At 57.7% G+C, this 21,669-nt stretch overlaps 1 protein-coding gene across 2 annotated transcripts in view; it reads right to left on the bottom strand.

Moving 5' to 3' along the window:
- Positions 1–339: 339 nt before the first annotated feature.
- Positions 340–21,669, bottom strand: part of ZBTB16 (zinc finger and BTB domain containing 16) — a 188,154-nt gene continuing 166,824 nt past the window's right edge. For both annotated transcript variants that reach the window (XM_079787439.1, XM_079787440.1), the window contains exons 5-7: positions 12,268–12,438; positions 7,502–7,669; positions 340–5,591 (exon numbers count right to left, since the gene is read on the bottom strand). In XM_079787439.1, the coding sequence (XP_079643565.1) occupies positions 5,362–5,591; positions 7,502–7,669; positions 12,268–12,438 (569 nt within the window). In that variant the 3' untranslated portion in view covers positions 340–5,361. The remainder of the gene's footprint in view (positions 5,592–7,501; positions 7,670–12,267; positions 12,439–21,669) is intronic.

Here is a 21,669-nt window from a genome sequence, read left to right as displayed (position 1 = left end):
ACCTCCCTCAGCCCCCTGGGCCAGGCACCTCCCTCTGCACCGGGCCAGGCGGCCAGGACTGCCGGCTGAAGGAACGATGAGCCCGTGCCTGCTTCACACGCGGCACCACGGGTCGTGATAGCACCGCGTGCCCAGTTTTCTTTACCAGTTAGAAAACCACGTCATGGAGCGGGTCTGTGCCTGGTAAATGGGACATCGAACTGACGCACGAACACGGCTGAATGTGGAGTCCAGAGCTTTCTCTTCCCTCCGCAGACGGAAATCTCAGTTCCTCTATGTCCCCCACCCAAGAAAAGGCAGAGAAGACAAACCAGTTCTTACAAACAGGGACACCTCATGCCAGAGACAACTGAATTAACTTTATTCTCTTCTAACTGCAGATTCAAGGTATACAACTGAACATTGCTATTTTTCTTATGAGACTTATAAATAAAAATACAAAAAAATGTTCACTACAAAAAAATCTACTGTTAGTAGGATGTAAAAAATATTCTCTTTGCTATAGAAGGCACAACTTCACTTAGTGACACATGGAGAGAGAAACCTGCAGCAGTAAATTCATTTTTTCCTTTAAATGTTGTCAGAACACTGGAATTACAGAGAAACGCATCCATCTACACGAAACGAAGGCAGAGGCGCAGAGCTCACCCAGGACCGCACAACTGGGAGGGGACGGCTTCGGGGCTGGGCAGAGGGGACTGGCAAGCAAACCTGGGGTCACCAGGCTGGGGCAGGGGCGGGGGTGGGGGGGGGAAAGTGAAACAAACCAACAGAAATGAAAGGGGGTGGGGGGGGGGGGAGAGGGACAGAGCAGCGGAAGGGAGAGAGAAGGAGAAAGAGAGAGAGATTTGTACAAAAAAGTAACCAGTATAATTGAAGAAACGAAATTGGGCAACCTCCTAAAATTAGGCTAAGAGGAGGTGCTGAGGTAGACATGAACTAGAACAGCAATTAATTAAAACACTATCTGTAACACAGAGCGATCGGACTGGCACTTGTGCTGTCACGACAAAAGACGAGCCACAAAAAACAAACAAACGACGAAACAAAACAGAACACCCAGACCGAAGGCTGGGCTTTGCTTGGTCCAGCAGGGCCGGGGCCCCAGTGCTTTGCTTTACACACATATATGTATATATTTATATAGATTTATCTTTATATAGATGGGGCGGATGTCACGGCGCACCACCACGGCGCCGTCCCCTCACACAGATCATGCCTAACGCTAAGTGAACAAGTTCTAGGACACACGCCAGGGGGCAGGTACCCTGTCTGCAAAGGGGGCACCCGGGCCTCGGGGAGCAGGGCTGCTGGCTAACAGGCCGGTGGGGCCTGCACCCCTCTCCCCAGCCTACCTCCTGGCCCTCTCCTGGCTGGCTCTGCGCGCCCCCCCCCCCCCCCCCCCGCACCCATCCGTTTCCGTCAAGCATTAGTCTGGCTGTTGAGCTCCCGCTGAATGTCCAGGCAGGTGCTTTTGGAGGAAACAGGAGGGGAGGGGAGAACAACGTACCACAGGCCTAGAACAACGAACGGACGGACGGCTTCTTCTTTCTCCGCTTCCGTCTTACATCCCGTGCGCTCACTCCTGCTGGGCTGGCAGGGACCGGCCGCAGACCCGCCCCCCTCCGCTCACTCCCCTGAAGGCGGGAGCCCAAAGGCCCGCGCCCTCCCGGGCCTCCGCCCGCCGCACCAGCAGCCCCCCGAAGGGTGCCACGCGCCTTGCGAAAAACTGCAGCAGGTTGTTTTCCTTTTCTTTTTTTCTAAACATGGAAAACTGTTCAGGCACAAACATTCAACAAGCCCACATTGCATCCCTGGATTGTACTGAATCACTGGGTCCCCCCGCCTCCCTCCCCACCCCCGCACCCCAGATCCACCTTCCTCACATCCGTGGCCTCCTCCAGAGCAGCAGTGATAGTTACTATTTATATCTCTCTTGCTATATATCTCTCTATATATATCTGTCTATCCTACACACGGAGGGTCTTAATGCTTCGAGCGAGTGAAGGAGGGACTGGGGAAAGAGCACGCGTGAGGGCACTGTCGCTGGAAGCATCGGGGACACGCCTGCAGGAGTGAGCCCAGGGAAGGGACTGTGGCCAACCTGGACCCTGCAGACCGGAGAGCCTGAGGCGCCGGACAAGGTGAGACCACCGGCCACAGCCAAAGGCCGCAGGTGGCCAAGGGCCAGAGGGCAGAGAGAAGAGGGGAGTCAAGCCACTCAGACCTCACCTGGCGGGGAGCAGCCTCCTCCCGCCTGGTCTCCAAGCCCCCTCTATCCGACACAGCAAAACCTCCAGATGATTCCTGGCCCTCACCTTGCCCTTAGGCGGCCCGGCCACGGCGGCCTTGGCAAGATCAGAATTCTCATCTTCGTGAGCAGGAAGCCGAACAGGAGGCACGCTGGCCTCTGTCCAGGGTGTCTGAGGCTTTGTGGGGGCCGAGGGGGAATGAAGCAAGCTACAGGTCTCCCACCCAGCGCCCTTCAGAAACTGCAGTCCGGGCCCCTCTCCCTGCCTCCCTACTGGGGTTCCCTGGGGCCCGAGGGGCACAGGTCCGACTTAGTACCGTCCAGTGCTGCGCCAGCAGACGCCACACTGCCTGACCTCACACCGCACACAAGCAGCACACGGGCACGCACACACACAGGGACATTTTGGTGGTGGTGGTGGTGGTGGTGTTTTTTTTGTCTTTTTTTTTTTCCTATGCACATTACAAAAGGAAAGGGCAAGGGCCTGTAGAAGTGACGAAGGAACTAACGAACATTACAAAAATATTACCATTTGTAAGATTAGCTCCACCCTCTCAGCTTTTATGTAAAGGGAAGGAGACCCCGGTTGCTGGGCGGTGGGTGGGGCCAGTGAGCTTGTCAGCCAGGCCTACGGAACAGTTTGATTTCTCTTCCTTCCCCACCGAAGTTCAATGACATCTTGCTGTTAAAACACTGTCTCCTGGGACTGACAGATCCGGGGGCCAGCCAGGCCCCCTTTCTCCCCAGACTGGGGGCGGAAGCCATAGTGCACAACGAATTCCTACAGACGGCTCCTCCCCCGAGATTCCCCTCTTCACATTATAAACACAACTGCTCTAGTCACGGGCTTCAAGTTTAGCTTTCTCCTTCCCCAAGCACTAACTCATTATTATAATTGCCAAGTAGCATCCTCCCTATTTATCACCCCCAATCAACAGTCCAGCGACATGCCCCGCCCCCACTACTATACCCCCAACAGTTTTTAAGGCCTTCAAATTGGGTGGGCAAGGCTGGAGGGATGGGGCCAAGGGACAGGGGTGGTCACAGCAGCACCCTTCCCTCCGACTTCCCTGTACTCCTCGCAATGCTTCTCCCCCAACCGCTTCCCTAAACCACTTTATAAAACCTAAGATCAAAACGCAGCCACAACTTTCTCAGAGAGAGAAAGGAAAGGAAATAACTTGGACACATAAAGCATGAGATGAAACAGAGGGCCCATCCCACGGTGAACACAAACACGGCAAATGCGCCTTCCTAAGCTCGGGCGGAGGCTGAGCGGGCAGCGCGCCGAAGACCGGCAGGAGGGGACAAAGGAACGGGACGAACAGAAGAGGTAGCTTTCAGAAAACAACACCCCACCAGCGCAGCAGAGCCACGACTGGCGCATCCCTCGCAGCCAGGAAACAGACCGATTTTGGCAATGATAATGCACACAGAGGCGGGGTCGCGCACAGAGGCAGGTCGCACCCAGAGGTGGGGTCGCACACAGAGGCGGGGTTGCGCAGATGCAAGGATCTGAGTAACACAAGCCCTCAGACCCAGCAAACTGTAAGCAAGGGGGGATTGTGTCCAGAGTGTTTTAGGCTGAACCGATGGGGGGGGCATGATGAGTTCATGCTGTGGGCAGAGCCAACAGTGACTCCAGAGGCCCCCAATACCCATCCCCCTCCGCCCACCTTCCGGGGACCCAGCCCCCACACCCAGGTCCCGAGGACTCCATCCTTCTGCGCAGCTCCTTCCAGCTGGAAGATGGCTGCTCCGGGATGGGGGCCTTGGCCAGCTAACAGGTACTAAGCCAACTATTAATTTACACAAGAAACAGAAAAGGACTCCCTCCCCATTCTTCCAACCCCCAACCAAAAAGAGAGATGCAGGGGTTACAAAAGCTCACGAGGTCACAAAAAACTGAGGTAATTCAAGCACAATGTGCTAACAGGGGAACCCGGACACACAAAAGAAGCAACACAAGGCCGAAGCGCTTTCAACAACTCCTCCTCTTCCTGTGGCCTGGCGGGGGCGGGGAGGGGGGGCCGGTGAGCCAGGAATTCTGTGCCCTCTCTGGACCTGGGGTTCCCACTGCGCTCACCAGGTCTGGGGTGTTTAAAAGGTCCCCAGAATGACTCAACAGCACCCCCCTTGGCCAGCACCCTGACTCCCGGCAGGTGCCCCCTTCTCCGGGGGAGGGCACACCTGGAGAAGGACATCCACGGCCTCCCCGGGGACAGCAGCCCTCTCACAGGTTCCTTCTCCCAGGGACTGAGGAGGGTGGCAGGGAACCCTGTCCGGGTGTTGGGGGACCCATGTATTTGTATGTATTTAGCTGTTTTTCCATCTGGGAGGCAAATCTCTCAGGACAGGGCTTTCTGAGGGTGGGTCTTCCATTTGCTTGGTGTCCTCAGAGGCTAAGGGTGGGAGTGGGGCTCTGGGTTGGAGCTGGGGGTGGTAGTTGGAGGGGGGGAGGGGAGGCTGGGCACTCCCTGAACTGGAGGAGAGGAGGCAGGGGGAGGCGGGGACCAGGAGCTGGGGGAGGGGCAAGAGCCTTGAGGCTCCTGAAGACGCCAGGGACATGCAGATCAGCAGAGCAGAGGGAAGCAACAGGTGAAATGAGGGAGGGGAAGAGGCTCCCTTCCACATCCCAATCTGCCCCCAGCAAACCAGCTGCCACTCTGAGTGTCAGCCGGCGCCCCAGTCCAGCCCCACCATCTGCAGGCCCCCTCCTGGCCCCCCAGAGCCTCCATCTTCTGAGAAGGCTGAGGATGGCAGGCAGAGACTGGCTCTGACCCGAACACCCTCACCTTCTTCCCAGACTCCATTTCTGGACATAAAAGAGGGTCTGAGCAGAACAAAGCCCCCTCCACCCCCACCCAAGAAATGAGGCCCACCTCCAGCCAGGAGAGGAGGGATGGAGGCCCGGGAAGGGGCCATGGCCGGGCATCCTGGTCACCCGGAGCCCCAGAGAGACCCCAAGGCCAGATAGCTATCAGGTTTCCTTTTTCTTCCTTTTTCCCTTATATATATAGACATGTATTTTTTGCGCCATCCTTCCTCGACTCCATCCTGCTCTAACTCCTCCTCTCGCTCCTGCTCCTCTGCCCCCGCCCGGCCTGGCTTCACACGTAGCACAGGTACAGGTACGTCTTCTCTATCCTCCAGTCGGGCGGGATCTCCTCGGGCTTGTGGCCCTTCATGTGCTTCTGCATGGAGGACAGGCTGGGGCAGTACTCGGTGCAGATGGTGCACTGGTAGGGGGAGGCACCATTGTGCGTCCTCAGGTGCTTGATCATGGCCGAGTAGTCCCGGGAGCGCTGGTGGCACAGCTTGCACTCGAAGGGCTTCTCACCTGTGGAAGGAGGGCAGCGGGAGAGCTGTGAGCGCCTCCCCTGGGGCGCGCTGGGCCCTCACCCACCCTGGTCACACTTCCCAGCACGGTGGGTGCCCCTGGCATGGTGGCCCTCGTCACACATGGCAGCTGAGCGCCTGAAATATGCCAGTGCGACTGGGGCCTAGTCTTCATGGTATTTCCTGTCACTAATTGAACAGCTGCATGCAGCCAGCGGCGGCGGAATGCAGCACAGCCCTAGTCCCTGGCCTTTCTCTTCTTCTCTCTTCAGAAGGAGGGACATGGGGGTCTGGAAAGGGGGCAGGGACGCCCAGAACTTCCTTGGGGATGGCCCTTCAGCAGTTCCTTCCAGGGGAGCGGGGCTACAGATGGTGGGGAGAAGGGGTGTGGTGAGATGAGGGACCTCGTCCTTCAAACATCTGCATCTGAGCTTGCGTATCATCACAGGCTCTTAGAACCTGCACCGGCCCCCGCCTTCCCTCTGGGGCTGGAATGGGGGACAGAACGGCTTGAGGCCTCCTGTTGGAGTCCCCTGGAGCTGAGCTGAGGAGTGAGGGAACCTTGTTCCGATACAGTAATTAACTGGCCAGCCATCTCACTATCGATACTCCTCCATGCAGAGGGCCCAGCAGATAATGAAGTAATGAACAGCCGAAGTGATCTAACTATCGACCTGCTATTTACAATAGTCACTGCCAATGCATTTAATGATCCACCTGCCAGGCCACATCCCCGACAAGGGCTAAGGAGGCCCAGGCCCCTGGGGAATCTCTAGGTCACTCTAGTGGCCAGCAACGAGCACTCCATCCTTGCCTGTGGCCAATGCAAGAAAGCAGAGCAATGACGACACGAGTCCTGTGCCTCCTGTCCCTCTGCCCTCCTCTGAACAGGGCAGCCACCTCCCCTCGTCACAGGAGGCTTCCCAGGTGGCGAGACTACCTTCCACTGCATCTTCTCAGAGGAAGTCCTTCTGAGGAGCTGCCTTCCCCCAACCAGTGGTGGGCTGGTGAAGGAACCTGCAACAAGCGGTTCCCTGCAGGCCTGGATGTGTAGCACTTGCCATGGCCACGCTGTGACTACTCTCACCATGGCCAAGGCTAAGCAACCCAGGTGACACCACTGAACTTGCAGTTGGGAAGAGATGTGCAAACCGGGCTTCCACCAGCAGGCGCCCAGCACCCACCGCCCCAGCTGGCAGGCCTGGGCACCGGGACGCTTCTGCCGGTCCGCCGACCGACCCCAGGGAAACGTGTAGCTCATGTTTCTATTATGTAAAAAGGAACGTGAAGTCCCTTTGAAATGGCAGAACATTCCACACTTGGGTTTTTTAAATGTATCTGCTCCTCCAATCTCAGAACCTAACTGTAACTTATGACTTCGCAACCCTCATTGTAACCTAACTCAATGCCCTCTCATTCCTACTCTGTCAAGTAAAAAACTACCCTAACCTTCACTTTCAGCTACTTGGGGAAACCTAATTCGGGATTCACAGACAGACATCATCCTGCGTGATCTGGGAGCCACTGGTTAGGGCTGCCTGGAGGGCCGGTCTGGGCTTCCTCAGAAGGACTTCCTCTGAGAAGATGCAGTGGAAGGTAGTCTCGCCACCTGGGAAGCCTCCTGTGACGAGGGGAGGTGGCTGCCCTGTTCAGAGGAGGGCAGAGGGACAGGAAGCAGAGGACTCATGTCGTCATCGCTCTGCTTTCTTGCATTGGCCACAGGCGAGGATGGGGTGCTCGTTAGCAATGCCTGCCTCCGTCTTGCCAGGGGCAGTGGCACGCAGGTCAACACACAACCCTTAGCAGAGCCTGCCCTCCCCTTCCGTTCAGCCCTGGCTTCTCTGGGAGCCGCCTGCCCGCCACCCCGCGCAGGTTCCAGAGCCCGCTCAGGGCCGCTCTGGCCCTCGGTACCTGTGTGCACCCGGTAGTGCGTCTCCAGCTGGTGCTTGAGGCTGAACTTCTTGCCGCAGCCATTGCACTCGTAGGGCTTCTCGCCCGTGTGGATGCGCTTGTGGCTCTTGAGTGTGCTCTCATCCCGGAAGCAGCTGCCACAGAACTCACACTCGTACGGGTGGTCACCTGCGGGGACAAGGGGCTGGTTCGGGGCTTTGCCTCTCCCGGCCCCCGCTTTAGGGGACAGCAGGAGGACGAGTGCCTGCATTCACCACCTGCAAACACCACTGAAGGCCAGACCCCAACCTCGGCCGGCCCCCAGGGCACCAACAGAGAGCCCCCTTCACATACGTCTGTACCTTACTGTGGCCACGGGCCAGTCCCAGGAAGAGAGAGCCCATTTGCTGGAGATAAACAGCAGTCCCCAGAGAGCAGGCCCCCTCGAGGCTAGAGCAGGCGTGGGGGCTCCGAGACCTGGCCTTTCAGCTTCTCACGCTACCTTCCCTTCCTTTCCTCTAGGCCAGGGGCAAAAGCCGTGGGAACAACGAGAACATTCTTCCAAAATGCCTTCTGCCCCTTCCCTCCTCCACAGTTTTACACAACCATCCTCTCCACTTGATTTTCTCTTCTCTCCCCAGCGAACTCCTAGTCACCCTTCAAAGCCCAGCTCAAAAATCACCTGTTTGGAAGCTTCTCTTCAGTCCCCCCTCCTTTACCCTCCCCTGCCCCCGGCAAAACGAGGTTACACTTTCTTCTCTGTCCCCAAAGAGAAAAAGAAGTCCAGCATTTTGTTCTTTTAGCAGCAGTGGTATAGTTTTTATGGCACTTTCTGATGAGAATGGCCCACATTTTTGAGTGCTCACTACTGTATGAAAACTTCACATGGCTCATCTCACGCAATCACTGCAAGGGCATTACAAGGAAGGTATTACTCTTATTCTCTTCTTACAGATGAGAAAACGGAGATGTTAGAGATGCTTAAACATGGTCCTCAAGGTCAAAGAGCTGGTAAGTAGCTGAGTCAGGGGTCGGATTCTGGTCTGTTTTAGTCTGGACATGGGACATCTCAGATTGCTGACTGACAGGCTGTACCGACTCCCCGTCAGGCCCACCAGGCTTCTAAATGGAAGCGCGTGAAGGTAAAGGGGAGCTCCCTTCACCCTGGAGCCTCAGGACGCCTCTGAGGACGCCCCAGAGTGGGCCCTCGGAAACGCTGGGCGCAGGAACCGCGGGGAGAACTGCTTCTCCTCGCCTGGAGTCCACGCCCACCAGCTTCCTTTCTGTGCACCCCAGTGTCCCCTGGAAGGTGAGAGGTTGGGGTGGGGTTGTGGGGGTTAACGACTTTTCATTTTGTACCTAAAGTGGGGGCTCTGGGGCTGCAAGGTGAAGACTTCAGCTACTTATTTATTACAGGAGCGAAGGCACAGACAATAAAGATAGATTGATCACCCCGGACTTTGTTCATGAATATTTAAATATCGCTGATTCGTCTTGTCACTGTAATTACAATTTCTCTGGGCTGCATCTCCCACAACCACAGTTTATGGTAAAGAATGGCCCACTGTATTTCACTTGTCCCCCTGCAGATGTGCGGGGCTGCCAACCGTGTAATGTCCTCTGCATTTCATACATTTTCTTCAGCTGCTGAAGGTTTAAGTCATCCACAATGACCTACGTTTTTTCATTATCCCCATGTCAAACTGCGTGCGTGCCTGGGCATAAATTGTCCCTCTCGTTATAGACTCGCATGCCTGTGCCTTCACTTCCTCTTTAAAATTATATTTTACTCTCTTCCCTCTCTCCCCTCCTCCGGCCGCTACCCCAAGCTCCCCCCTCTTGAATGCTGGCCCCTGTACCCACATAAATTCTCATCGCTTCTGATGGCTCTGGAGGGTTTTTTAAGGCTCTATGGGGAGTGGATGCTGGGGTCTGCCCACTGGCGGGCTCTCTCATGGGTGAAAGATTTGCAAGAAGCCCCCAGGGCATAGAGGGGTGGGCGGGGGGGGGGGAGCAACTCCACCGAGGATTGGAAAAGCCCAGGGAGCACAGCCGGCCTATGGGGCGCGCCCGAGCAGCCGGTCCCGTGAGGCTCGCACACGCAGACCCGGGGGGTTCTCAGCACCTGCCTGCCGCCAGCCGCCAGGCGCCAGTCCCATCTGACCCAAGGGGAGGGCCCGCCCACCCAGACCCTGGGCCTCCTTAGCTGGGTGAGGTCGGTCAGTGCCCGCGTGCCACTTTCTGTGCAGACGCTGCACACACAGCCCGTCTGACATCCAACTGCCCCTCCTTACCGAATCCGCAATGATTACGACTTTAATCAAGGATTCAGAATCCTCATCAAGATATAAATAAATAAATAAAGCCAGGGCCACGGGAGACTTCAGCCAGAGCTGGTAATTAAAACGTACACCACAGCCACCCGGCTGGGAAGCCAGCGTCTGCGCCTTCCCCTGCAGGGGGGCCTACGCGTTTAAAGACACAGGGCAAAGACAGAGAGCTTGTTTGATCAGATTTTTATGAATTTAATTATGAAGTGGATCACATGTTAAATAAGCTTAAGTAGGAAATCTCTAGAGGCAGCCAGGGAAAAGAATATGAAAAACTTAGAAGACACAGACACACACACACACACACACACACACACACACACACACACCTTTGGGCACATGGCCAGGACCTGGTCCAAAATCCTTACCCTGAGAGTTAATTGTGTCAGTGTTGCCGTAATGTACACAAAACTGGCTGCACAACTCCAAATCCAATCTGTGGTATATGCTGATTAACTCTGTAGCCTCTTTAATGAGCTTGACATTAAGTACAGGACAAATGAGACTAATTAGGGCCCTCTCCGGCCTGCCCAGTGCACCTGTGACCCCCGCGGCCTGTCCTCACCTGCGGTTTCCCCGGCACCGGCAGGCCCGGCGTCATCCTCCCCATCCCAGCCCCAGCCCATCGGCTCCTCGGGCCCCTCCACGCAGCACAGCTGAGAGCTTATTATATGACGAGCCGCGTGAATCAGGGATCCATCAATGCCAAGAGCGCGGCTGGACTAACTTACCAAACACAGCTGCGGATGCTAAACACCAGGCCCCAGCAGCAAATGGGCCAAGAACAACGGAATATTAATGAGGCATTGTGTGGGGCGTGCTCCGCCTGTGTGTGGCTGTGTGTACCGGGCCTCGCTGGTGGCCATCGCTGAGTCTGTGCGTGTGCACAGGCGGGGCTCATGTGCCATGCTTCCGAGATTAAGCAAGCGCTTCTCCCAAACGATGCCTCCTCCCCACAGGTCTGAGCCCCCAACGACACAGAAGCCTGCGACAGCTGACAGCCGAGCTCTCTGAAGGGGCCTGAGCCGAGCAGGGCGTAACCTGGGTAGACTTAGCGGGGCTGGATCCTTCAGTCCCAGGAGGCTCGTGGCTGAAGGTGACTGGCCATCTTGGAGAAGGCTGAACGTGGGACCGCAGTGGGGGTGGTGTTGACGGGAAGGTGCGTGGACCTGCGAGGGATGCTTACGAGGCACTGCAGAGACAGTCCTGCCGGCATTCCTTCCGCCTGAGCCCTTCTCGCCAGGCCCCGCTCTCTGGGCCCTGCCCTGCCCTGTGCCAGCAATTCTAAAGAGTTCTCGGCAAATGCGGTGATGCTCGGGCCACATGCTCCCCTGAACAGAGTGGCATCCAGAAGCGAGAGCCCAGGCAGGCTCTTCGGTGAGCATGCCCACGGCTGGCAGGACAGGCTCCTCAGTCCACGGTAAAGAAAGCCCCTCCCTTGCTCCGCTGAGCCTGTCACCCGTGGAAGGCCTGGGCTGCACACGGAGTCCCGGAGCTGTGACAAGACTCGGGGGTGAGGAGAGAAAGTGCCCAACCACCTGTCTGTACACAGTTTTTGTGCCCTGTCCAACAGACAGGAACATACACCCTGTCACAAACCAGACAGAGAGCCTGCCTGCCTGTCGCCCTGGCCCCGCCCTCTCATGCCAAACCCAGCATAGAACACACACAGCAGAGGTGTGGGCAGTCCTTTATCCAGGACAGTCAGCAGGGACCCAATTTTGTCTTAGAGAAAGGAAAGGATTTAAGTCATCCATCCCCTTACGATGGGATCCGGGTCGGTTGCAAGGAAGCAGACGCTCTTGGCCCTCAGGGACCGAGCATGCCCCCCACCCCCCCCCCCCAAACTACAGTGTGGTGGCACCTGGTCTAGCCTCACTGGCGTCTGGAACCGGCTAAGCAGAGACATGTCATGGCTCATCGTTTACTCCCCTAAGCAAGGTGACGGCCCCGGATAGAAATGGCTTCTGTTATTGTGGAGCAATTGGGCCGGCTTCTGCAACATTCCCCTCGGAGCCCAAGGCTGATTGGGGAACATGTGTCCATGGGGTGGGGCCAGGGAGAGCGGAGGGGTGTGTGGTAGAGAGAACCAGAGACCAAGCAGGTAGGTTTTTCTCCAAATGTGTTTTGGGTCCACCTGCCTCAGAATCCCTTGGGAATATTTATTAACAGCGTTGAAGTCTTGCATCGCAGACCGTATGCAACGAATCAAAGTTCCTGAGAGGGGGACCCAAGACTGCATCTCTAATGAGCACCCCTCCTGTTGAGCAAAGAGAGATGGAGAACTCCAGTTCCCCAAGGTGGATGGGAGAACCATCAACATTTACCTGCACCGCCCAATCCTTGAGCCAAGAGCTGAGGGCTAATTCTGCCCAGCACCCCCACTTTATGTGTTTGGAGGTAAATCCAGACGCTGGTTCCCAGAGACCCTGACCCGCCCATCATGTGCTGGCCTACCTGTGTGTGAGCGCAGGTGGCGCTTGAGGGCGGTGTGGCTGGGGAAGGTGCGGTTGCACTCGCTGCAGATGTAGCTGCGCACGCCCGCGTGGACCTCCATGTGCTGCTGGAGGGCGCTCTGCGCCTGGAAACGCTTCCCGCACAGCAGACAGAAGACAGCCATGTCTGTGCCTGTGGGAGACAGAGCCGGGAGAGCCTCAGGAAGCTGGAACGCAGGCCATTCTTTGCCCATCCGGGCTAGCGCAGGGCCCGCATCAGGACTGGTGCCCTCAAGCCCCCACTCTCGGGGCGAACCCGGAGGCGGCCCAGGACAAGCAATGTGGACGGAGCACCCAGTATGCGATCCAGTGGGACCATGGTACTGCCCGGTACCACGAAACCCGAAGTCCAGTGGAGAAAGGGAAGCAGTGATAAAACACGTCACAGTAGCTAACGGGAGCCAGCAGCTGTACGCAGTGCTGTCGAAGGCACGGCACTAAAACCACACCCGTCAGAGGGCCTGTGCGGAGTCTGGGGCAGGAGGTGGGATGTCAGGTGGCCTCTGTGAGGATAACAATAATGGCGATAACATCTGCCAGCCATTGTTCAGCTGTAACTAACTTAAAATCACATCACCAAACCGTAGGCACTCCGTCCTCACCCTCCAGATGAGGAAAGCGAGAGCGAAGTGCTTGCCCAGGTTCCTGAGCAGCGGAGCCGGTGCGCCCGGCACCGGGCAGGGGTCCCCGGCTGCTTCTACAGACCCGACACTCCAGTCGTTAAAGCACGTATCTCAAGGGTCCATTCGCTCAACGAAGACTATTTCAGTGCCGTCTGCAAGCAGGACCCTCTTTTTGGCCCTGGGGCTGTCACCGTGGGAAAGGATACAAGGCCCTGCTCTCATCACAGATGCTACCCGGCACACGGGGAGGGCGGAGACCATTCCCGGAGGACGGAACAGTAGCTGTGAACACTCCAGGCTGGAGAGAAGCACGCAGGCCGGAGGGCCAGGCAGAAGAACGGGGCAGCTGGGAGGCAGGGACAGGGGAGGGAGCCGGAGCAGCAGGCAGGGCCAGGCCGTGTGGGGTCTTGAAAACCGTATTAGGAACTTTAGGTTTCATCCCAAGACCAAAGGGCAATTTTCAAAGGATTTAAGCTAACGAGGAACATGAGATGTTCATTTAACCCAGTCCAGCCATCCTGTGCCGACCCGGGGCACAGCTAGGTAGGCACCCACGGTGCCCTCCAAGACTGGCCGCCACTTCCTGTGTGTCTGAGTCCCTGCCCAGGGCTGCTCTGAGCCACAGCCTCTCCGGGCGCAGCAGCCCCTGAGGAAGCTACGACCCCCGTCTGGGTCCTAACTGGTGGCTCGTCGCCCACCATTTTGGATTCTGTTTCCATAAGCACATGAGCTCCCCAGCAAGCCCATCTGCGCGCCTCCCTCTGCTGGCATCTGGGCAGTATCCCCCGTGCCCAGCCCCATGTGAGGGACAGCGGGAAAGGGGGGCAGACTGGCATCTGCACGCCCAGCCCCAGGGGAGGAAGGGGCAGAGCGTTGGCTGCCAGGGGCCTGCTCAGTGTGGAATCGGGGCTCCTGGGGGAAAGTGGGGTGGGGAAGGGTCGCACAAAGAGCCTTGGCTGCCTCTCTGGTCCACCAATGGGACCGGCAAGCAGGAGGTCTGTTCTCCTGCCTCAGTCCCATTCGTGGCTGGTTTGGGGATGGATTAGTGGGAAGGCAAGACCTCTCACTCCCCATAGTCCTCCACCCCTCACAGCCACTGGTGTAGACACTCAGAGACAAGGCACCTGCAGCCATGCTCAACTCATGCTGCCTGCACCCAGGACCAGGCCAGGTTGAGCAGGGCGACAGCACAAGCAAGGGCAGGGACTTGCTCCCGGCCTCAACGAGCAGAGGGCAGGGAACTGATCGGGCACTGTGCAAGGCGCTTTATCTGTGCTGTCGTCTCATTAACACGCGCTGCTCCCCACGGCAGGCATTTGCATCCCTTTTTACAAATGGGAAAACAGAGACGAAATAACTTGCCTAAAGCCACACAGTGAGAAAGAGGTAGAGCTGAGGTTTAAAAATGCCGAGGTCTGTAGACACAGGGCTGGGCCCATGTCTACCTCTGGGGCTGCCACCTGTCTGCCTGGGCTTCTCTGGGAAGACAAAGCAGCAGCCAGCGCCAGCCGCGGGTCCAGGAGCTCCATGCGCCCAGCGCTCGCCCAGCAATGCTCAGGACCTGGGTGGGAGGGGTGGCTGGGGCCGAGTCATGGGCATGGCTCTCTGAAGGCTTCCGAACCCCGGCAGCAGCCAGATCCGGGAGGCAGGGGCACTCGGCTCCCTGATGGAGGGGGCGCACCAGCGGGAGGGCTGTCCATGCAGAAGCGGACCAGCGCTGGGTCCCCAGGGTCCAGTCCATCCTGGCCAGTGCACCCAGGAGTGGAGTCCATCCACATGTCCTGTGACACAGCAGCCCTGGCTGCTTCATCCCGAGGCCCCAACACCAGCAGCCCCTCTGCCCCCAACGTCACCCCACAGAGAACCCCGATTAAGCCAGATGTCAAACAACTGCTTCAAGTCAGTTAAGATGGAGCCGGCCTGCGGGGTGAGCCATGCCCAGGTTTTCCCTCAGGCAGCCCCTGGAATCGCCAGGGTGGAGGAGCCTGGGTCAGAGGGAACACGAGGACATTCCCAGTGGGACACCCTGAGCCTAAAGCCGGGCCCAGAGGAGCTCCGAGGGCGGGCACCACCCGGCACGCAGCACTCTGCCCCTTCGGCCTTCCCGCGGCCTAGGAAGCTGCCCCACGATGCCACCCCTCCTTCCCGGGAGGTCTGAACCCGCCTGGGGTCCACCAAGCTGACAGAGAATGCTCCCCGGCGTAGACACTGTGACCAGGGAGATGCTGAGATCAACTAGAGAACGGGGCTCCCAGGCTATTGGGGGACCCCCGTCAACAACCACCCCGAGGACAAGGCAGGGCGGCTTCAAGAGGCTTTGAGACGATCTGAGAGACGTTCTCAATGGCTCTGAACAATGAAGAGTACGGAGAAGTGAGGACTAGGAGTGGGGCACTGGACTCGGGCTAAGGAACACCACAAGCAAATCTCAGAGCAGACGGGGACAGAGGATAGGCCCTGGGAGAGAAAAGCAGGGAAGGTTCCTGATGGCACAGGGCCGTACCGGGGGTGGGACAGATTAGACTTCGTTCTGAGGCGACGCAGTGCTGCGAAGGCTGGGGGTGCTGGCATGATCCTTGTAGTAGGTGAGGGCAGTTACCCCGGGGGCAGCCTGGGGACCAACCGCAGAGGCAGGTGGCTGGAGGCAGGGAGAGAGCTGATGCTTTTGTGCCCCCACTAGAGAGGGGTGGGAACCAGACCAGCGCAGGGGCTGCAAGGACAGGAGTGGAGGAATGACACCCAGGAGGTGGCATGGCAGGACCTGGGGCCCGGGCTCAAGTCAGGAAGCACCGCAGCCACAGGTTTAACATTAGACAGCCGCCACCCAGGAAGAAAACGCAGCGGAGCCCCTCCCAGGCCCCCCTCCCCCCAACCTTCCTGGGACATCCAGCAAGGCGCGGGGCTCCCTCTGGCCCCTGACACACTGCTCTCGGCCCAGAGACACAGACCAGGGGGCTCTCAGGCCCCGCGTCCACTCTGCCCAGCCTTGTGTCTGGACACCAACAGCTGAAAGAATGCAAAAATATTTTAAAAGAAAAAAGGAAAGGGCAGGGGAGATGTGGAGGAGACACCAGGAAAGCTGTCGGGGCAGCAAGTTAAAAATCGAGACCAGATCCGAGATATTAACCAATTTGCTATAGTTTCTGCCTAGCTGATTGTCCGCATGTATGATGATGAGTCAGGGCAGATTCTATTACACTGGGAGATTAGGCAAATAAATGCTGGCTTTTGGAAACACATTGAAATGTGGGACTATGAAAATAAAATTATCTAGAAAATTGTATTAGCAATTCATTAGCTGCAGTGGGATGTACTGGCGGGGGCGGGGGGGGGGGGGGCAGCGTCAGAATACGGCTCCGGCCCACGCGGAGACAAAGGGGGCACGGGCCTCCTGGCTCTGTCACATCCTTGCCCCGTACCCTCAGCAAGTCACTGCACTCCTCTGGGCCAGAGTGTGCCCATCCCCTGCCCTACTGCCTGTGGCTGTTGAGAGCATCCAATGAGATGCCCGTGTGAAAAAGCTTCACAGCTATAAAGTGGTGGCAGCCCGGTGCCAGCCCGGACGACGCCTCTGTCTGAATTAGCAAATTGTGTCTCTTGCTCTGGGCAGACACGGATCCTCGCTCGCCTGGGCGCACAGCTCCGCGAGCAAAGCGGGCTGGATTCCAGCCGCCGCCCCCTCAGCCCGGCGTCCTCAGGCCGCGGACCACCTGGCCACGGCTCACGGCAGCCTGCACAACATACAAGCCCAAGTTGCTCTATCGACTCCGGGCCGCTTCTTCCAGGAAGCTGACCCTGCAGAAGGCATCTTGGCTGAGCGGCACCATTCAGGACTCGGTGCCAAGAACATCTTCCTCTGAGCCCTGGCGCTTACAGCACGTAAAAACCCCGGGTCGCATTTATTTCTGACATGAGGCTCTGCCTGCTGGATTGTAAGCCCTCTAAAGCATGAACTATTCTCTTTATCTTTACAGAGCACAGGGCCTGGCAGGGAGCAGGCGCTCACTGCGTGCCAGGAGCAGTACAGAGTGAGGAGCTGTGGGCGATCACCAAGGGCAGAGGGACGGGCGGGAAGCATGGCACAGAGGCAGCGGCTAGAGCTGGGGCAAGTGCAGACCCGCTGCCCAGAGCTTCCCGCCAGACCCTCCTGGAAGTGAGTAATGCAAAGCGACCCACAGGCGCTGACCTCTGTGGGCCCCTCATGTCTGTGTGGGTAGGACACCCCAGTTCTGGCTCCCCGTCTGACTCTACTGCTCAGACCACAGAAGGATGGGTTTTACACATCACACAGGAAGGCAGTGAGAAGCCCCTGGTTCCGGCCCAGGGGCGGCCCTCCCTGGCTCCGTGCGGCTGCTGCTGGGCCTCCCATGCTGGCTGAGGAAACAGCGTTCATAACTCGCCTGCCCTTTCCAGCACCAACCACACCGTGCTGTGAGGCAACTGACGGGCGCTTCTGAGCCCGCCAATCCTAGAAATGGGTTGTTTCCCATCAATCTGTAAATTTCCATGTAAATCAGACACGTGAGTTCGCCTCGGCCCAAGGAAACCATTTACCAGGTCAAACCATAGCACTTCCTGCCGGGACTCCAAGGCTGTCTGCCAGGAGGGAAGTAGGACGAGGAAGAGGGAATGGGTGAGGCAGGCTGAATCAGGGGGGCTCCAGGGGAGGTGGGCAGGGTCCGGCCAACGCCCGCCCCGTTTGCTTCAGTTCCAGCTCGGGGAGGGTGGCCACTGCACCCGCTCCACCTCCACGGGCAGCAAGCACAGCCAGCGTTGGCTGCACGGCGTGTACGGCTCACAGACTCGCAATTTAAAACGAGTTTAATTTTAGCAAAAAAATGGGAGAAAGCCAAGGCCAGGGTGGAACAGCAGGAGGAGGGGTGACATAGACCCAGGGTGCTTATTTCACCCAGGTGACGCCTGGGTCTGAAATTGTGAGACACAAACACCCTCGTGTTTATACACCTGTACGATTTCCATACCAATTAGCTCTCTCCCAGGAAGGAAGGAGCGGGAGCAGAGGCACACAGCTGGGGAGAGGCTCAGGTGCCTCACCTTCAGCAAGGCTCTTATTACCTCCAGCTATAAGCAGTTTCTTAATCAAAAGAGCAGAGGAATCTAAATATACTCCGGCTTTTTTTGGTAAGCCGGCAGTGACAGCGGCGTGTGCGTGTGCATGTGCTGGAGCGTGTGCGTGTCCATGCACATGGACCACGACGGGCTTCCACATCCGACCCCCCGACCACCCCCACCAAAGGAAGAGCTGCTTCCCTGCCACCCCAGGAGCTTCTTCTCCCAGAGGAAGAAAGTATCAAATTTAGGGGTGTGTGAAAGCCTCGATTCACATTGCCCCCCCTTCCCGCACTGTTGTTAAAGATGAAGTCAAGACAGAGGCATGTCCACTGTGCGGGGGAAAGAGACAGACACAGACAAGCAGCCTGGGGCTGACTCACACTGAAGGCAGGGAGGCTCTGTCTGCATCTCAAGAGGATGGGGAGGACTAGCGGTGTGTGTGTGTGTGTGGGGGGGCGACGGGGGGGGGGGGGGAGGGCGGCAGGGAGGAGACAAAAGGAGCCAAACACCCAGCCCATGACGCGGGCAGAGGCGCCTGCTGCTTTTGGCTCCCCTGTGCCATCACGTAGGGACCACCGGAGAAAGGGCCAAGAGCGCCCCCTCTGGTTTCCTCTGGGGCGTAAGCTGCAGGACCATCTGGGACAGGCTCCTGCGCGTCCTCAGCCAGCTAGCTGCGTGCAGCGAGGGCCCAGACTGCCCAGCCCGAGAAGGTGTCCTCCCACCGACCCCTGGAGTGACGGCTGCTAGAGTTCGAGCCAATCCCGCTGTCTCCTTTACTGCCCACCGCCTCCCTCCCGGGAGGGGTAGAGAGGCCGAGCAAACACCTTGGGAGCTTGCCTCCCACCAGCTTAGCTGTAAGCCTGTGCGCGGGTGTGTGTCTCCTGCATACAGTCACGTACTGCTGGGCACTTTCCCACACCCACCCTGACCAGGGCTCACACCTGTAATACGGGTGTGCCCCTGACCGGGAATGGAACCCGAGACCTTTCGGTGTACAGGGTGACACCAACCAACGGAGCCACACTGGCCAGGGCTGCGGGCACGCTCAACCACGTGCTCAGTTACATCTTTCCAAACCAAGCCAAGAGCTAAAAACCTGAACATTTGTCCTTCTTGACAATTTCAGCCTTGTCGATGCCAGTCTCTTTACCCAACCCTCCCTACCCCTTTCTCCTTTCATTCTATCTGCTTGGAATCTTGGAAGGCACCCTATACATGTACATAACCTTCTATTTCCTCAAGGGAGATGGGTGGGAATGTTATGGATTCCTAAGCAGAGAACTCTTAACGAACAGCCCAAAAGGGGAGGAGTTGGAGCAGCTGATTCAAATTTGTTTTAATACTAAGCCATGGATAGGTGTATGATTACGTCTCAAAGCACACATATGTAGGCATGTAGGCAGGCATGCACACACACCCGTGCATGCACACACACACACACACCCCTCAGTCTCTAGGGAATGTGGGCTCATCCTCAGGCAGCAGCTAGCAACTGGCTCCCAGAGACTGCGTTTGTTTAGCGGCGAGCTGCAGGCACCAGCACTTTCATTACTCGGCACCTCCAGCTACAGTAAACAAATCTGTCAGCTCGCCAGCTCATTACGGTGCACCCGGACACGCGGGATTTATTGAGACCTGCACAATAAAGTAACATGAATGGATTTGCTAATTTTGTCAATCACTCCAACAAGCCAGCCAGGAGGGGCAGAAACTGGGGGAGGGGACAAGGAATGGGGTGGGAGTAAAGCAAAGGAGGTAAAAGGAGGGAAAGTGGAGTTTGGTTCGCAAGAGAGAGTCAACGGTTAAGATGGAGCCAGGTCTAGGCTTTGCTGCCTGGGTACAAGACCATCTCCACCCACTTCCAGCCAGGACACCTTGCTCAGGGTGCAGGCACCGCTGGCCGCAAAGGGGCCAAGGGCAAGTTCAATTGGGAGATGCCACGCCCTGGCCTGGCTCCCGGCAGGCCTCACTGATGGGACAAACTCCTTGTTCCTCCCGCTCTGCCTGGGGTGAGGACTAAGGAATGGAGGGTGGGAGCCCCCCGGCCCCCCCAGCCCCGAGGGGAGCAGCTGGTCCTCCACATGAGGAGAGACTAGCCCCTCTGGGTACCTCCCACAGCCCCTTCCGGACACATTCTAGAATAAATCCAAATTTCTACTACAAGAACAAGGAAGGAAAGGGAGTGCGTGCGTGTGTGTGTGTGTGTGTGTGTGTGTGTGTGTGTGTACGTGTGCGTGTGTTGGAGGGGCCGGGGTGGGAAGTAAATCCGGAGAAGTATGCAGGCCTACGGTCTGTAACTTTCAAAATGACAGCAGGACTGGGGCAAAGGTCACGAGGTCCCAGGCCTTAAGCACCTCCGCCAGCTGTGGCGGTGCGGCCAGGAGCCCGCAGGACGCCCGCCTGGATAAATCAGCGGCACGCAGCACCCGCTGGGGATGAGGACAATGGGCCCACTGGGGTTGGGAGGCAGGACAATGGGGCCCAGCCAGTGCGCAGGCCCGGAACAAATGTGCCCTGGCACCACGGGGCCCCCATTTGTGAAACTAATTGGCCCCCGGTTGAAAACTAGACCAACTTCAGCAGGTCCTGGAGCAGAGGGCGCCCCAGTCACCTAACCTGGGGGACCTGCCACAGCTGCCGCTCTCAGGTAACTCCCTGTGCGGAGGGGTCGGTGCCTTTGAGCCGAGGCCAGTCTGGGAGAAGACGGCTGGGGGGTGGGCATCCTGCTATATTGGGGGACCCACTTCTCCTCCCAAGATGGAGAAGAGAACTACCTTCCTCAGGGTCTCTACGCTGCTTGCTCTGCGGAAATCAGGTTCAGAGGAGAGAGACCAGTCTACTCTCTGGGTTCCCAAGCCAGTGGGCTCTGCTTCCCTCATTTGGGGGAGGGGGGTGGGGAGGAGCAAACGGAGCTACAGTGGGTTCCTCCTCAGTGCCCCTCCCTGGTGTGTGCCCAGCTCCGCCTGCGGAGGGTGGAGGCCTACAGCCGGACTGTAAGGAACTGGGGTCCATCGGTCTCAGACTCATCTGGCCCCCAGGCTTCTGGGCAAAGAACCCCGAGTGTGAGGTGGGCAGTCCGTCTGGCAGGTGAAAGTCAGCGAGGAAAGTCATCCCGCTGCTGTCCTCTTCCCCATCCTTCCCCGTGACCTTTCACTACAGGCTCCAGCTGAAGGGGTGAGAAGAGTGGAAAGCACTGGAGTCTTCAGCTGGAGACCTGCCTTCGAGTCCTGGCTAGCTTGCTGTGCATTCTTGGGCAGGTTACTAAACCTCTCTGAGCCTGCGTGTCCCCACTGGAAAAATAAAGGGGAAGTAAATGCTTCTTAAAGGGCCTCCACCAGACACACTCCAGCAGCCAGTGGTTCTCGGCCTACTGAAGAGGGCGCTGAAGACGGAAAGGTCCTTTCTCCCACTGAGAAGTCTGCCTCCACAGCCTTCCTTTAAAGGGACTCTTGAGGTTTCAGTGGGAGCCACCGTCGGGCTCCCAGAGGAGCCGTCATAGGCAAGGCAAAGGAAAACCGAGCTTCACTGAGCATCTGCTAGGGGCCAGTGGGGCCTCTCACGCCGACCCTTCTTGGCAGCCCTGTGAGACGGGTTTCGGGAAGATGGAGAAAGCAAGACTGACAGAACCTGCCATGCCCTCTCTCTCAAGGAACCACCTGTTTCCTGCT

This window comes from Cnephaeus nilssonii (genome assembly GCF_951640355.1).
Source record: "Cnephaeus nilssonii genome assembly, chromosome: 13".
NCBI lineage: Eukaryota > Metazoa > Chordata > Mammalia > Chiroptera > Vespertilionidae > Cnephaeus > Cnephaeus nilssonii.
The sequence above is the reverse complement of the archived record's forward strand: the minus strand, read 5'-3'. Positions and strand labels throughout refer to the sequence as shown.